The sequence below is a fragment of the Schistocerca nitens genome, chromosome 6, assembly GCF_023898315.1.
Source record: "Schistocerca nitens isolate TAMUIC-IGC-003100 chromosome 6, iqSchNite1.1, whole genome shotgun sequence".
NCBI lineage: Eukaryota > Metazoa > Arthropoda > Insecta > Orthoptera > Acrididae > Schistocerca > Schistocerca nitens.
This window is the reverse complement of record NC_064619.1, coordinates 59336346-59353924: the sequence shown is the minus strand read 5'-3', so window position 1 is coordinate 59353924 and position 17579 is coordinate 59336346. Positions and strand designations below refer to the sequence as shown.

At 39.8% G+C, this 17579-nt stretch overlaps 1 protein-coding gene across 1 annotated transcript in view; it reads left to right on the top strand.

Annotated features, from left to right (window-relative positions):
* Positions 1-1108: 1108 nt before the first annotated feature.
* LOC126262718 (uncharacterized) overlaps positions 1109-17579 on the top strand; it is an 860056-nt gene continuing 843585 nt past the window's right edge. Inside the window, exon 1 of the mRNA XM_049959507.1 lies at positions 1109-1385. Within this exon, the coding sequence (XP_049815464.1) occupies positions 1328-1385 (58 nt within the window). The 5' untranslated portion in view covers positions 1109-1327. The remainder of the gene's footprint in view (positions 1386-17579) is intronic.

Here is a 17579-nt window from a genome sequence, read left to right as displayed (position 1 = left end):
CGCGCGATTGCTAATGCCAACGTCTCACACACGATTGTCGGCATTAGCATCCGTTGTCAACATTATCACGCGAGGCTGCCGGAATAAAAGCAAAAAACTGATATACCTGCCAGATGCATGAAAAAATTATATAATGTATTACATACTCTGATATATATATATATATATATATATATATATATATATATATATATATATATATATATATATATATATATAACTTTTACCTTCACTTCTTGGGATAAAACCTGCACAATGGCCTCGCAAACACGAAGAATAATGTTGCATATGGCACTTTTTGATATTCTATGCAGATACATTAACGTCGAAAAGGAATCCCCAGTGGCCAAAGAACGGAGTGTTACTGCCAACTGATCCTCTGGTGGAATCGCTTCCCGAAAGTTTGTTTTGGTTTTGGACACAAGAGGAGCAACAAGAGATAGCAAACCGCGGAAATCCTCCATACTCATCTTAACATAATTTCTAAAATATGCGCCATCCTCTAGCGTTAATTCCTGAACGAGCATTGCGTAAGCTCCGTGAGTAGCGCGTTTGCGAAGAAACTGTCTCTGCCATCATCTACGCTTCCTCCGCGTTTTCTTCCTATCATCTTCCAAAAGAGCAAGTGTACCAGCACATAAAAATGTGAAATCTTCCAAATCGTCGTCGGAAGCCATCGTACAGTGATACAAATCAGTGTAAACGCATGCTCATACATGTATGAAATTGATACTTGTCAACTCATACAAGTCGCGGTACATGTCGCAAAGTCGCATATACCTGTATCTCATACATGTGCCGATACAAATCGCAGTGTAAACGCACCTTTACAGCAACAATCCGGGCGCAGGGATTCCCGCCTGCGCTTCTCGCAGCGAGGCGTGAGGATCCACTGCGTTCTCGCGCCTGGGATCCCCCAGACACTGCGCATGCGCCGGCCAGTTGGCGACCAGCGGGAATCCACCGGCGCCTCAGTTGCGCTTCTGCACCCGGCTCACCAAGGTGGGGCGCTCGACGACGTTGGACATGTAACGTCATGAACTCACGGACCTAGAGCACTGCACACTAGCATGGTGATCGCGATCGCGTTACCACGTGCAAAAATAGAGTGTAGCCCCGTACCACACTGAGATTTTCGTTTAGCCTATCTGATAATTGCGAAGCAATCTGTGAAGGAATCGCTAACAGCAGATAACAGCCGTGCTTGCGTGTGTCTCAAACTGAACGCAGTTTTGACGATAACTTTTAAAGTAACATGGAGAGTGATTGTGTGTATATTACAGCAGAGGATTTGTAGACAGTTCAGAGGGAACAAGAGCCAGGAAGAATGACACGGCTGGTATTCGTGATCACCGCTGTCTTCGCACTTCACACCTGCCTCGATGGTAAGTTAATCACAAAGCAAATGCGGTGAGAAGTTATTGCACATTATCACTAATTTATTTGAAAAATACGCGTAATATTGTCGAAAACTACTGCCGATATGTTACTAGCAACGTGACACTGCTAACGCCTGAAGTACGTGACTAATATTGGGCTTAAACATACAAGCAGTTTAGGTAGCCTCTTGAGTAACGTAGTTCTGAACAGTTTGTCGATTTCGTTCACAGGTCGCATGAACTTAGTATATTTTATGTGGTACACGTAATTGCTATAGATCTACAACCATACTTATAAAACACATACTGCACGGACATGCACTACCAATGAAACCAAGACATATTGTTTGATAACCGTGATTAGAGTTTTGAAATTTTTCGTACTAACTCATGCCTCATTTAGAAAACTCAAAAAAGTTAATGATTTATATGGCAACTCATGTAACGGGAACTTACTATTTCCGTGCTATAAGAAGAAACAAACTAAACGTTGCACGCTTCTGCATCTAATGTAATTTAGTGTGAGGCTGATAATTACCATTTTTAGAATCGTCTTACGTACATTCTAACCACTTTCATTGTTGAGGTACAGTCAGATACCGCTTTCACGTGCCACATTACACAGTTTCTTCGTCCATTCATGGCCTGAATGAAGTTTGCCTCCTATGCATCAGTTAATTAGTTATAAATGTGTAAATTACTGCATCCCTCCCGCTGGATCCAGTGTTTTACGCCAGTTCTACTACAACAGGGAAATGGTACCTCCATTACATGACGTCGCACTAATTAAAACCACAACAACCCAGTAACATTCTTTCCGTGCTGTTCACTGGTTAGTAGAGTTTTAAAATACACTGTACACGAGAATCGTTTTAGAGAAAGCATAAAATAGAAACGTATGTCACACTCCCACAAAGAACTGCAAACACTATGTACCATTAGTCCAAATGAATCTGCAACTCTCCGACGAGATAAAATAATGTTTAGAACATGTCTTGTTGCTTCTCCTACGTAAGCCATTGTTGCAGGACGTTAATCAAGACATTAGAGTGAATATGGATGATATTCGCTATACCCAAACTCTCTCAATAGTTCGGACTTAACCATCAAACCAAGCGTTAATTGTTTTTGTAGAGACTTCGGAAAGTAATAAAGAATTTTAAGACAACGTGAGGTTGGTAATTGGAAAAGTGAATAACAGCGAGTACAATTAGTATTCGGGTAAAAACATGGATAAGCGCAAAAATCAGTCAGTCGGGGCATTATGGTCTTTATTAGCGAGACTCTTTATGTAAATCTCTAACGGAACAATGCGTTAAGGCGTAACATACATATGTAAATTTGTTGGTACATACAGACAGTAAACAGCTAGTTCCAGACGACGATCACGATGAAATTTTGAGTAAGTACTTTCTTAAGAGTCGGAAATAAGAAAGTATAGTTCGCTATTTTACATGTAATGCATAAAGGAATGCAACCTACCCTGGGAGTACGTTCGTATCTACAGTACTCTACAGAACACTTCTTCTAACATTCAGTTCTAGAATCGCTCAAATATCTACTTTCGTGGTTCAGAGGTCAGCGTTTTTGGCTCATAAACTAAGGTCGCAGGTTCGAATTCCGGAACTGGTGAGTATGCGTTGGTGGGAGTACTACAAAGTGACGCACTGAGCCACGGAGAGAAAACTTGGATAGTTGCAGAAAAAAATGTGTAGGCTATGAGTTTGAAAGTCGACAAGAGTGGCGGGAAGAGCATTATACTGCCTACGAGGTGCATTCAAGTTCTAAGGCCGCAAACTTTTTTTCTAATTAACTACTCACTCGAAATCGATGAAACTGGCGTTACTTCTCAACGTAATCGCCCTGCAGACGTACACATTTTTCACAACGCTGACGCCATGATTCCATGGCAGCGGCGGAGGCTTCTTTAGGAGTCTGTTTTGACCACTGGAAAATCGCTGAGGCAATAGCAGCACGGCTGGTGAATGTGCGGCCACGGAGAGTGTCTTTCATTGTTGGAAAAAGCCAAACGTCACTAGGAGCCAGGTCAGGTGAGTAGGGAGCATGAGGAATCACTTCAAAGTTGTTATCACGAAGAAACTGTTGCGTAACGTTAGCTCGATGTGCGGGTGCGCTGTCTTGATGAAACAGCACACGCGCATTCCTTCCTGGACGTTTTTGTTGCAGTGGAGGAAGGAATTTGTTCTTCAAAACATTTTCGTAGGATGCACCTGTTACCGTAGTGCCCTTTGGAACACAATGGGTAAGGATTACGCCCTCGCTGTCCCAGAACATGGACACCATCATTTTTTCAGCACTGGCGGTTACCCGAAATTTTTTTGAAGGCGGTGAATCTGTGTGCTTCCATTGAGCTGACTGGCGCTTTGTTTCTGGATTGAAAAATGGCATCCACGTCTCATCCATTGTTGCAACCGATGAAAGAAAGTCCCATTCATGCTGTCGTTGCGCGTCAACATTGCTTGGGAACATGCCACACGGGCAGCCATGTGGTCGTCCGTCAGCATTCGTGGCACCCACCTGGATGACAATTTTCGCATTTTCAGGTCGTCATGCAGGATTGCGTGAACAGAACCCACAGAAATGCCAACTCTGCAGAATCTGTCCACTTTCTCGATCATGTCGTCAGAACGGCTTGTGCGAGCCCGAGGTTGTTTCGGTTTGTTGTCACATGATGTTCTGCCTTCATTAAACTGTCGCACCCACGAACGCACTTTCGACACATCTATAACTCCATCATCACATGTCTCCTTCAACTGTCGATGAATTTCAATTCGTTTCACACCACGCAAATTCGGAAAACGAATGATTGCACGCTGTTCAAGTAAGAATAAACGTCGCCATTTTAAGTATTTAAAACAGTTCTCATTCTCTCCGCTGGCGGTAAAATTCCATCTGCCGTACAGTGCTGCCATCTCTGGGACGTATTGACAATGAACGCGACCTCATTTTAAAACAATGCGCATGTTTCTATCTCTTTCCAGTCCGGAGAACAAAAATCGGAGGCCTTAGAACTTGAATGCACCTCTTATGTCCCTTCAATCCTGCTACCCAGTGTTCTATAGGATGATAATATGACCTGTTCGTTGGGTTGCTGAATTCAGGAACATTGGTAATTGTCGGGGCAATCTCTCTATCCACAGCCAGATTTAGGAAACAATGAGTAATATAATTACACAGTTCGACCAATATTGATTTCAGTCATTATTTTAAACTACGTAACCTCTTGTGGCTCTAACGTAGTTTTTAAGTTCGACTCTGCATACAGCATTCAGAGTTTTAAAACTGACGTTCTTTTTGGCGACGATGCTAACTCTTGATAACTTACAGGAATCCTCATCAATGTGAAAATCTCCATAAACTGTTACCAATTTTGGCAATTTGTTCTCGTTAATTAACTGATCTACATCCTACAAACATCTACAGCAAACTGGACGAGACAATGTGAGTCCCGAAAAATCGTAGACACCCTCTGAGGTGCAGCGGCTAAAATCTCGATAAGCATTATTCGTCACATGACGACAACCTCTACCAACACCTTGGATAAAGTTGAAGGCGCATCCACAGTGGCTTCTACAGAGCCTTCGAATTTGATAGCACGAAGCGCAAGCACAAGGTGAAACCTACACGAAAACAATATTGGGGTGCAGCTCGGCAGATACACTAAAGATCTAACCTTTTTATTCTGAACTTGAAACCTTCTCATTAGTTATCTAGTATGCTGATTTTCACACAAATAAAAAGATCCCGAGAGCAACGCACGTTCACGCATCCTGCACAGCTGTTCGTACTTATTCAATTGATAGCTTACTTTTCATTGACCTGTATTAACTATTAATATACTTCAGAGACCAATCGCGCAAAGAAAGAGAACAAAGAAAGGAAATCCATTTCAGAGAAATTGGCCATTCCTCAACGCAGTAAATTAGTTCTAGCTCCGTGAGGGTGTCTGGGCATAATTTAGAGTAATGCAGGTAATCTAGACAGACGTGACGCTACGACAAAAACACTGAATCGCATCAGCAGGAGTGGCGTTAAACTTATCAGCTCCAGAGTAAGATTTTTCTGTGAAATTCCCGTACAGTTTCAGGTAACAGATTAAATAGCTTCCCTGACTGTTCGTAGCTGCTTCCTTAATCCACCTTCTTGTGTCACAACTTACGCTGCGTGTCTCATGACTAATTTGCCGTCGTAACGCTAATCTCTTTCTTTCTTTACTTCGAGTACTCATTCGAAGTGGGGACAGCTTGCCATATAGTTTGTCGAATTAGCATATAAGCGAGAGTCGGGTTTTTACGTTATTGTGATTGTGTCTCGATGAAGTATTCACTCTACGAGCTGGCAGAATTGGCAGAACTGTCAGTCTCGGATAAGGGAGCCACGGAGGCAATGAAACATCGTATGGAAAGCGTCATGGTAGCTACCGAGAATGCCAACATTCGTATGAGCGTAAGCGTTCTCAGATGCGCCTAGCCCTAGCACTATGCTATAATCGTAAATTATAACTGAAGGGAAAATTGTGTTCTCATTAAAAATTAGCGTTATTTACATCTGAATTAAGAATGTACCTGTGTGCGGTAACGAAGCAGTGAGATATGCCACGTAATTATGTTTTCGTTAATGGAAATATATTTCCTTCGGACCATCAGTTGTCGCTCTCGTGGTCTTTGTAGTGTGCCTTAGGTATAATTTATCAAAAGCGTTTTTCTTTCCTCCTTGCAGCTTTTTAGGGCGTGCCTTTTTTAGCTATTACAGGAATATACGAGACAGTATGTGTACAGATGTAGTTTGCATATCCTCATTGAGCTCCTAATCGAGTCTGCTAATTTTTCAGAAGTGGTAATGGAGTTCTAAAACGACGTACAAGCCAGAACTTTCTTGGAAGAGGTTTGTGACAGCGCTTTAGTTTTCCGTTCTCGAATGTGGAAAGGTGTCACTAAGTCTCCTTATGCGCTGTTAGTTCTCGAACTTTACCTTTTTGCGACTTCAATATAGTATACCAGTTAGCCCCCTATCTGAATATGCCGATGAAACTGTTCCATTTTTAGCAATCATACACAACAGCTCTCTCAACTAACCTTAAGATTGGAAAGATGCAAAGGTCCCAACGGTACAAAAGATGGGGAATAGAAGTAATCTGTTGAATTATAGAACCACAATATTAACATCAGGCCGGCTGGAGTGGCCGTGCGGTTCTAGGCGCTACAGTCTGGAGCCGAGCGACCGCTCCGGTCGCAGGTTCGAATCCTGCCTCGGGCATGAATGTGTGTGATGTCCTTAGGTTAGTTAGGTTTAATTACTTGTAAGTTATAGGTGACTGACGACCTCAAAAGTTGAGTCGCATAGTGCTCATAGCCATTTGAACCATTAACATCAGTTAGTAGTAGGACTTTGGACCATATATACTGTTCCAGCTTTACTGAACACCTTGAAGGAAACGATCTATTCGTGCACAGTCATATGGGGTATGAAAATACGGTTGTTGTAGATCACGATTGTCTCTTTAATCAAACGAAGAAATCTGTGCTATGGACAGGGGATCTCAAGTTGATTCCATTTTTCATGACGTCCTGATGGCTTCTGACACAGCATCTCTAATAAAATGGCATGCTATGGAGTATCGACTCACAAGGAGACAATGAGACCTGTTAATCATGGATTTTAAAGAGTCTTTAGTATGTTTAGAGATACCCGTCTTCAGCACCTGGCTAGTGGGTCTTCCTGCGTCGCCCCATAGTTTTCGAGGAAACCAATGTTTAAGGTTAATGAGTATCTTCTGTACCTGTGACTTTAGGCATTTTTCACTAACGTGGAAGAAGGGCAGTGATTAAGATTCCTGGCTGTCATTTTGGTGGTACAGGTTAAGTCAGATCCAGCCCGTGCATTTTCCTTTTCTGCTTTTCATCCTACAGAATATTATTAAATAGGAAAATGCAAAATTATTGAAAAGTTGTCATTTCCGGCGTAGCAATTTCATTACTAAATCAATCATTGCGCAAAAGTTCTTCAAATGTTTCATCCGTTTGTTACAGAGTATTTTACAGGTTCGTCTTGGTCGCTACTATTTCCCGTGCTAGAACAGAATTCGGGATGATATCTGCCGTAGAAATAAAACTGCTGCCTTTGAGGCACATAGATTTTTCAGAAGCGATACCAGAAAACATAATTCGTTAGAATTCAAAGAAAAAATGGTTCAAATGGCTCTGAGCACTATGGGACTCAACTGCTGAGGTCATAAGTCCCCTAGAACTTAGAACTACTTAAACCTAACTAACCTAAGGACAACACACACATCCATGCCCGAGGCAGGATTCGAACCTGCGACCGTAGCGGTCGCGCGGTTCCAGACTGTAGCGCCAGAACCGCTCGGCCACCAGCGGCCGGCAAAGAATACAAAGAGATTGTCCTTTCTTCGGTCAGTTCAGATGCGAATAACATGTATTTGATGATTCCTGTGAAAGCAGATACAGTCAACTTAGGCAGAAACAAAGAATGTCTTTATGTAATCTTTACAAGAAGCAACCCCTCCATTAGTCTTTAGCAAGTTGTGTGTAGTTAGAATTTTCTTCTGTTTGTAAAAACAAACATCACAGATTTGTCAAAGTCGGGTACATTTGGGTCAGATATGTTTTACGCTCTAGGTGCATGCTTTTCTGTCATACTCGAAGATTTGATCCTGAGGTGTCTGCCCTACCCCGAATCAAGCGAAAGTTGTCCAAATGTTTGGAATTTTAACTACGAACCACAAACGGAGTACACATTTGAAGAAAGTTTGCTGTAACGATTGATTTATTAAGAAAATAACAACAGCGAAAATAATTATTTTCTACAATTTCGCATGATATGTACCATGTAATATATTCTGCAGGATTAAACTGAAAGAAAAGAGAAAGTACCCAGGTACGATATACACCCGCACCGGCTACACTCAGCTGTGAACCTTAGCGAGTGGTCGGAACGTGACTAGCGTTACAGGTAGACGAGGTTCGATAAAATTTCGACATCTAGGGACCTTAGGACGAAAATCCGCTAACCTGGTGGCTCAGTACAGGTCCCTCTATGACATAATCGCTCACAAAAATCCGTGATAAACGCAACTGATGGTCTCCTTGTCAACTGCGCTACTGTATTCGTGACTTCCTGTCAGAAAAGTCACAGTTTTTTAGGTAATTAAGGGACAGAGACCTAATGGAACTGAATTTATATCTGGGGGGTTCCCATTCGAAGTGTTATAGATCCTCTGCTGTCCTTAATCAATATAAACGATTTCGGATAAAAACTGAGCTGACCGCCGATAAAGTTAGCAGATGGAAATTGGAAATTTGTGGTAAGTACTATGTGACCAAACTAATACGGTCCCTAGCCTTGCACACTACTTAGTCTCACTTAAACTAACTTACACTTACGCTAAGGACAACACACACACACACATGCCCGAGGGAGGACTCGAACCTCCGATGGAGGAAGCTGCGCGAACCGTAAAAAGACGTCTGAGACCACGCGGTTACACCGCTCGGCGGTTAGCAGATGAAGCTGTGGTCTACAGTCTAGTAAAGCATTCAGAAGATCAGAATGAAATAGAAAATTACTTAGATGAGAGGCATCATCTTACTGTGCAGACAGGCAATGTTGAAGAATACAGTGAGTACAGTGAGATCCACTCTCCCCCCCCCCCCCCCCTCGCCACTTGGGTACTATTTCCGTAGATTTCAGTTACAGATAAATAACTTAAACTTGAATGCTATAGATTCCGCTAAATAACTAGGATCTACATTTAGGAACAACTGGAATCATCACAAGGTAAATGTTGTGCGGATAGCGTCTCAAAGACTGATATTTATTGGTAAGACACGTGAAAGATACTGTCTGAATTTTGTTCGTCGTCTTGTGGAGTATTGCTGCATGTCATTACCAAGACTGACGAAGGACAACGCTCAAGTCTCCTTTTATATTATCACGAAATAAGAAAATTTGTATCTCCGATATAGTGAGTCGAGCTACCAAACATTAGAACAAAGGATTTTTAGCTTGATGCGAGAGATTTTCACAAAATTTGAATCACAAACTTCCTCCTCTGGGGCGAAAATATTTTGTTGATTCCCACCTATATAAGGAAACATAGTCACTTGGGTAAAATTTGAATAATCACAGCTCGCACGGACAGATTTAGGTCTTCATTTTTTCCACGTGGTATTGGAGAGTGGAACGATCGATAAATAGTCTGAATCTTCTTCTATGAACGCTATATGACACACTTAGGTCTGAACTGCAGAATAATCGCCCGTCTTGAACGGTAAATCTCGAAAATGTTTACGGTAACCATCTCCATGTTTGATAAATGTTCCGTTCACTAGTGTTCGATGGGTATTTTCGTAAAGCTTTCCCTTCTGTCTAATGATCCTTCGACAGAACGTGTTACTCTTCATTAGATCTTCTCTATCTCTCGTATTAATCCTATCTGGTAAGTACTCAAAACTGATGATCAATACTCGATGAAACATTTTCTAAAGTTTATTATTTTATGTAATAAGTACACTTTCTTAGGAATCATTCTAGGGATCTGTGTGGCATCAACTATTTCAAAAAAACCTTTTCTGTTGTTTTTCCAATTTGTAACGGGAACATTAGCTACTCCCAGATATTTTATGGTTGCTGCAGCTACAACTGCTTGTTAGCCAATAGTGTAATTGAGGAGCCATGAGGCTTTACTCCTTACTTCTGTATGATGCGTTACATTTCAAGACGTCAAGTATCCAATGGCCGCCCGTGCACCAACCGGCGATCCTACGCAAGTCTCTCTACTCTCTGGCGCAGTTTTCTGGTATTGCAACTTTGAAATACAGCACAGCATCACCCTAAAACTACATCAAGGAGATCCATCGTTGTCACGAAGCAATTTATAACCTATATACTGAACAGGGATGACTCTACAGTACTCATTTCGAGTCCTTTGAAACTTCATTTCACGTCTGGTAATTTTTTTCCGTAACACTTTTCGGTCGGGGTCTTTCTAAAAGGGAGTTATGAAGGCAGTCACAAAGCTGAATCTAATTTACGCATTGTATAACACCAGCATTTCATGGTGAAAATACTTCGTTATAACACTGTCGTCATTCGCTTTCTGCTTTCGAGAATAACTAATTCCCCTTCACAGTGTGGAACGAATAACAGCCTGAAAAACTGGACCTCAAATCCTAACATAGCCAAACGAAAAACTGGTGAGAAATATTTAATGTGACATAGATTCATTTTGCTTATCAAATTCGTATGACGTAACAGCTCTGAATGGCAAAATACATCGAGACGAATAAACCGTTTCGAGAGTGAGGTAAGGACATAACTGAAGCTCTGAAAATAGTTCGCAGGTCTCGCCTGGCTAGCCCCGATGAGACACGCTGGATTAGAGTCCTGGTTCCACTTTTACACTTTTATTGTCTCTGAAAGTTTCAGTTTTACTTCTTTTTTATATAAATTGTTTCATTTATGATAAAGGCCATCTTCAGATCAATGTGGAAGACAGTAGTCGTAGCTTCGTTATGACATTCCAGGCTGCTAGACAATGTGAAGACTACCGTGCCGCACATTAATGTGAAAGTGACGGTTTGACAAGATTGAACCAATAATATATAATTGCAAAGGAAACTTCGTCTACAAATAAAAGTTCTTTGAACAAAAATGATAATAGACATCTTTATACGAAGAAGTTCGCACTGCATCAGAGTTTTCACAAATTGATGTTTGTGTATGTGAATTTTACAAAATCACTGTGCCTGAGGCAACATCATTATCTTTTTTTCTCTCTAAGTGGACTCATTATTTAATTTTGAAATTGAAACGAATTTTTTAATTGTATAATCATCTAAATTAAGGAAAAGCCGCTCCAGTTGCTCGTAAATTCATTAGCTGAAAATATAAATGCAGAATCAGCACACTCCGATCATCAAGGAGTTAATGATGCTTTGAGGTTAATATATAATTTTTTCGCCTTCAGGCTGGCGGGTCTATGGACATTTTGCTGCATAGGCCATTCCATTTTGGCACTCAATATTTTGATAATTATAATTTACAGTATCCGATTCCCATCCAACTGTGCACACTATATTGCGCTTTGACCACGTCGTCGCGACGGACATGTGTGTGTGTGTGTGTGTGTGTGTGTGTGTGTGTGTGTGTGTGTGTGTGTGTGTGTGTGAGTGAGTGAGTGTCTGTGCTTAGTTACAAATATTTCGGCTGCAAAATAAATGACAACAGTTGAAGTCGAGATGATATAAAATGCTGAGTGACAGTAGCAATAAAAGCATTCCTGAAAAAATTTTGATTATTAACATTGAACCTAGACGTAAGTATTAGGAAGTCTTATCTTAAGTTATTTGTCTTCGTTTTAGCATTGTGCGGAAGTAAAAAGTGGATGATAAAGAGTTCAGACATCAAGAGAATAGAAGCTTTCGGACTATGGTGCTACAGAAGAATGCTGAAAATGGGTATATGGAATAACTAATAAGGAGAACTGATTCAAATTGGAGAATAGAGGAAATGAGTGGAGAACTTCATTAAGGGAATGCATCTCCTGATAAGACACATCCTGAAGCATCAAGTGATAGCTAATTTGGTAATGATGGAGGGAAGCATGTCTGTGTGTGTGGGGGGGGGGGGGGGCGGCCATGGGGTGGTGTCGTAGGAATGGCTTCACTGGAGTAACAGTTACACCAGGATCTAGGTTAATCCACTTATGGAGAGATTAAAAGGCTCTTACAGGATAGGCAAGGGTTAAGACCTACGTAAAAATTAGGTTGTGAGGAGCGTTTAAGACTGATGATGATAAGCATCGCATTAATTATCGCAGCAAATGGCACCTTTCTGCGTAGTGATCTCTAAGACACTAGACTGCCTACAATGAATAGGTTAAGTTCGAAGGCGTTGTTTTCGGGGCAATCCTTGCATTGACAGAGGTGATACTGTTTCCAATGTTAATACAGACAAGAGCATTTCCCCAATTTTTGGTTTTTTAGTGAGATTGCCTATCGTTGGAGTTTGAAGATACTTTTATGTCTATAATTGAAACACATTCCTATCCCTTTTGACGTTGGCACCATCCCTACGCGATATATGTTGAGTCTTCATTGTAATTGTTAGATACAAATAAAACGCCGTGGCCATTTTATTATGGTGGAGATTGGAGATGAAATACATTGCCCGCACATTGTCAGAGTCTCTCGAACAGCTGCATAGCAACTGGTTTAACTCCTATCGAACAATTTAAAATCAACTGTCATGAGTGTCTTTAAAAAAAGGGTTTGTGAAGAGGATTTTTGTTTAACCCATGACTTTCGTACACATTCTTCCTTTCATTATGATGATGTCTTAGAAATAGTCAACGGCTGAAACGGCCCACCATTTTCGTAGTATACTACTTCATTCACGGAGATGAGCACGTAATCAAGAACCTAAAATTATGTCAAATAGACATTAATTGAATCCTTGCACAGAATGAAGGGTATTATTCGGAAATAAGTTGAGATTTTCTTTAGTGATTCTTGAAGTACTTTGGTTCTATGGTAATCAAATAGGAATTCTGCAACACAGACGAGACAGATTTGGATGCGTAGTGTATATTTTCCCGATGATTATTTTCCCACGACAAGAGCTACTTTATATCCTCGGAAATCTGTAAAGCTGGTCAACCTATTTACATACGGCAGTTAAAACGGATAACTGTTTAACGTACCTATTCGGGCTGATAAGGTTTGCCACTGGGTACTAATTGCTGTTATTTCAATGCGAAATATAATTAATATGGAGGTGGATCAACAACGCTAGCCTTTTTCTGACAATAAAGAAAAATTCATTCTCTTAGCAAGTAAAGTTTTTACCAACATTTTGCTAGCATTATATTTTAACCAATATAATTGTAATTAGTTATTTTATTTCTTTAGTCTGGCATTTATTTCTTGATTGGCGATCTGTGTATGAAGGACAACGGGAAGAGTTTCTTTTTTTAGGTATCGTGATAGGATGTATTCACATTAAGTTACTTAATTAACCCAGTATCTTACCCGTAGAGCCTATATTCTTACATTATGCGTCTAGTTGTCCCTTCTATATGGGCATAAACTATGATCATGGTAAATTACAAGTAATCTTTTTTCTGTTGAAAAATTATTATTTTAATGTTGTAGGAAGCTCTAACGCAACATAAGTAAGGCCAATGGAAATAGAAATGCCGTGTGGCTACGGTGTCCCGTCGGGTGGGCGGGTCGCCTGGTGCAAGTCTTTCGAGTTGACGCCACTTCGGCGACTTCCGTGTCGAACTACGGAAGGCACTAACTACTGATAGGGATAGTTAGCAAATGAAAGATATTAATAGAGAACAAACAATGTATTTACCTTGATATCATCATATATAAATATAGCAGTTCATGACAAATTTCAAAACTCCGCCATCTCTCTCCCCACATCCACCACTGCTGGCGGCTCACCTCCAACTGCGCAACGTTACGCGCTGTTCACAGCCACCTGCCTAACACTACAATGGCGAGTATTACAACAATGCAAAGCAGCCACAGACTGCACACAGCACAGCCAGTGATTTTTATACAGAGGTGGCGTTACCAATAAAAAAACCTAAACAGCCTACTTACATAGCCCCCACGCTCCCCACAAAAAATTTTACAAATTGGTTTGGGCAGTGGCCAATACAGATTTGAAAAAAATTTTCATAATTAAAATAACAAAGAAATCAAATGCACACACTTATTGATACAATGTTGCTCAAAAGCTAAAATTTTCTCACAGTCCATAAAGACAGTCCTGATCATTCATCACATTGCAGTGTTTTTCTCAAAGTCTGAGCAGTAAAAGAAAATGCACACGGAAGTAGTGGATTTCCATGCAGTCTTGAAGAAGTAGCGTTGTCCTTCCAACGGAAAGACAGCGCTGACTCTTGACATGCTGACGGGTAATGGACCACAACAGAGCAAACCCACAGCGGAGTCAGTCGAAGTTTTGAAGAGTATTGGTGGGTAGGTCATCACAGAGCAGACCCACTGTAGTCATGGTAGAGATTACGGTATTGGTGGGCCACCAGAGGTGCAGACCCACTGCAGTCCTTGTATAAATAATGGTACTGATGGATCCTCAAAGATGCAGACCCACTGTAGTCCTTGTAGAGATGGCCAGCAGCCATCCGTTGTGACTGTGCAGGTGCACAATCACCATTGAAGAGTCTTGCAGATAATATAGCAAGTCCATAACCACCACTTGTGGACTCACAAAGTTTTTGGAATTGTCCTTAGAACCAGCAATGCTGTTATCCAGTCCCTTGCTGAATTATTAACACACGTGCAAACACTATCAGTCCCTACTTCTCACATATTGTCCATATACTATGACCAACAGAAACGTGTGAAGTGAAATGTAACTTACAAGTTACTTAATTTGATGAACTGGTGTCAATTACAATTTTATAACATAAGAATACAATAACAAAAGTACAAAATACATCATTAAAAACATAACAATACAGATAACATTTGTAGTAATACAGACTTTACAAAAGAATAGAAATATACATATACATCAGTGTTACAGGAATTATGACATAAGTACATACATAAAAGGTCTGAATAACTTTCGAAACATCAACTTCACACATGAGCATTAAAACAAAACAGAATAAATAATGTCTAAACATCTTTACAAAGAAAATAACATATTATAAATGCAAATTATATTTGAGGATAACAGTATTCCTCATCATAGTGAATGTAGCTTAGTACTAGAACAGAAAAAAATTTCTATGAAACAGTACACAGAGACAGGAAGAAAAGAAATACACAAGGGAACACAAACACATAGCATAATAATACAAAAGGAAAGGACAGGGTTTGTTTTACTGCAGTATTTTGCAAACAAAACTTTCTTTACTTCTCAGAGATCTCCCTTCATTCCTCATTGTCTCCAAAAGTCCTATCTATACCTGCTTTCTCTACTTTTCTCGTATAGCCTCTCAGTGCATTTCTTCAAATTCATTGCAACTCATTCTCTTATAGGCTACCCCCTCTTAAGCTAACTTAAATCTACTGAGCTCAGATGCTAAACTAAGGGACGAGGCAATGCAGCAGCACAAAACAAGTAACACAAACAGCAAGGACAAAAAAATTCAAATTTGCAAAGCAAGCTACAGTAAATCTAAATTACCAAGCAATTCAATATTACAACTAATATGAGGCAATGCGCAGCAAACAAGAAAAATAAATCAGTAGTAAACTGGCTTAGCAGAGTAACACAAATTCAAATTCAGTAACACTATGCCTGGCAAACAGCAGCAGAAAATGAAATACCTAAACATGACATAGCTCAAGCAGAAAAAATAGTACACTAAAGATAACAATGCAGATAAGGGAAATGTCTATTCACATCTTAATGTCTATGTAATTAAAGTGGTGCACCACAAAAACTTATTCTATGAAATAAATTACGAAGTATTGTAAAGAAAATTATGTATGCATTTCCTGTGAAGGTAAATGTCTTTTTGTGCTTCCTCATTTTTTTTGAAAAAAAATATTTTATACACGATCTGTAGACAGAAAATATTTATATTAGTACATCTATAAAATTTTATTTTAACCAATGCTGCAGTGCAGCTTGAAACTAGACATTAAATGAAATGAGCAAACACATACATAAAGCAAGCCATATGGAATTTCTCTCAATTCGCAAGACAATAACCGCGAAATGTTTCTCTTCGTTTCATTAGGCATTTTAGTAAATATAATAAATTAAGAGCTCCACAGTCTAATCATATGTTTTCAAGTTCGACCGCATCGTTTTTGCGATGCTCTCTACAAAGGAATGTCAGAAGCGAGGTTAATGGCCTCTTTTTTTTTCTACCTGTGCCGCTGAAAAGGGCTCGCAATAATGGCTTTTTCTCCAGGCGTCTGATACAGCTGGGTACCCGCGACGCATTACGTGCAGGTGGTCACTTAACTTTCGTACAGAAATATTTACGACAGCAGTTTCCGCTACAGTGACAGTCTCATATAAAAATATTTCACAGGTCAAGAATTTGCGTTACAAATCTGTAGAAACAAAATCCTATTGATATAACAGAGTCCAAAAAAAAATTTTCGTCGGCATTGCGATACATTCACGCATATACACACATTTCATAACTCTTAAAGTACGATTCTTGGTTTCCAACAACCTTTTTCACAAACCATAGTCCCTAACTTCTATTCATTATTCATATACATATAAACACGTAATCACATTCCTTATATAGCATCAGCTTATTGATCATAAACATACCTCAACAGCATAATACACATCGTCGTCGTAAAAAATAACATCATAACACCTCAGTCAAATTTCAAAAACGTCGTAGCTTTCTGCAATAATTTCAAAACCCTAAAACATATTCTCTGCTCATTTCAATAGTGTCATCTACCTCAAACGTACTTTAAAAATCATGATCCCATACCAAATACATCATTCAAAGCTCTCATAGTATCACAATGGTTCCGAAAAAATATGAACAGTTTACAAAGTACAGACAAAATACAATTTCATAAGTGTGAAATTACCCAACTGTGAAATTGCGTAAACATGTGTCACTGATGTAATAAAAAAAATGTTTGTTTCTCTGTTAAATGATCAGATAGCTGTGTAATTCTGTGTTAGAGAAATATGGTACCGATGTGTAAAGTTGTATAAGCAAATACCATATTAGCTAGGGCTCCTTGTGCTAGCCACACACATAGTACACAAAGTAGGCGTGTACCCCCCTGAGGATTAATGTAATTATACCCTCAGGTGTTACAAATTACAGCAATGGAATGAAATGTATCACGGAAAACTTTCTTTGTAATTCAAAAATCTTTAAAAATAAGTGTTTTAAGTATAAGATTAATCACTCAAATGCGTGTACTGTAGCGCTAAACTGTGCGTCTTGTCGCAACATAATCTCTGTGGAAGTCTCGTATTTATCGTCCTCTGTAAGCAAAGTTCTGCTGAAGTCAATGTACTTACCTCATGATAAACAAATGTGAAATGCTTTGCGTATAGGTATCGTAGTTATTATTCTTATTGGCGTGATGAAGAAAGTACTGTACAGTAACGTATTGTTGTGCCACGAAAAAGGCTGTCTCATTGTTGCTATACCACAAAAGTTACTATTAAAACATG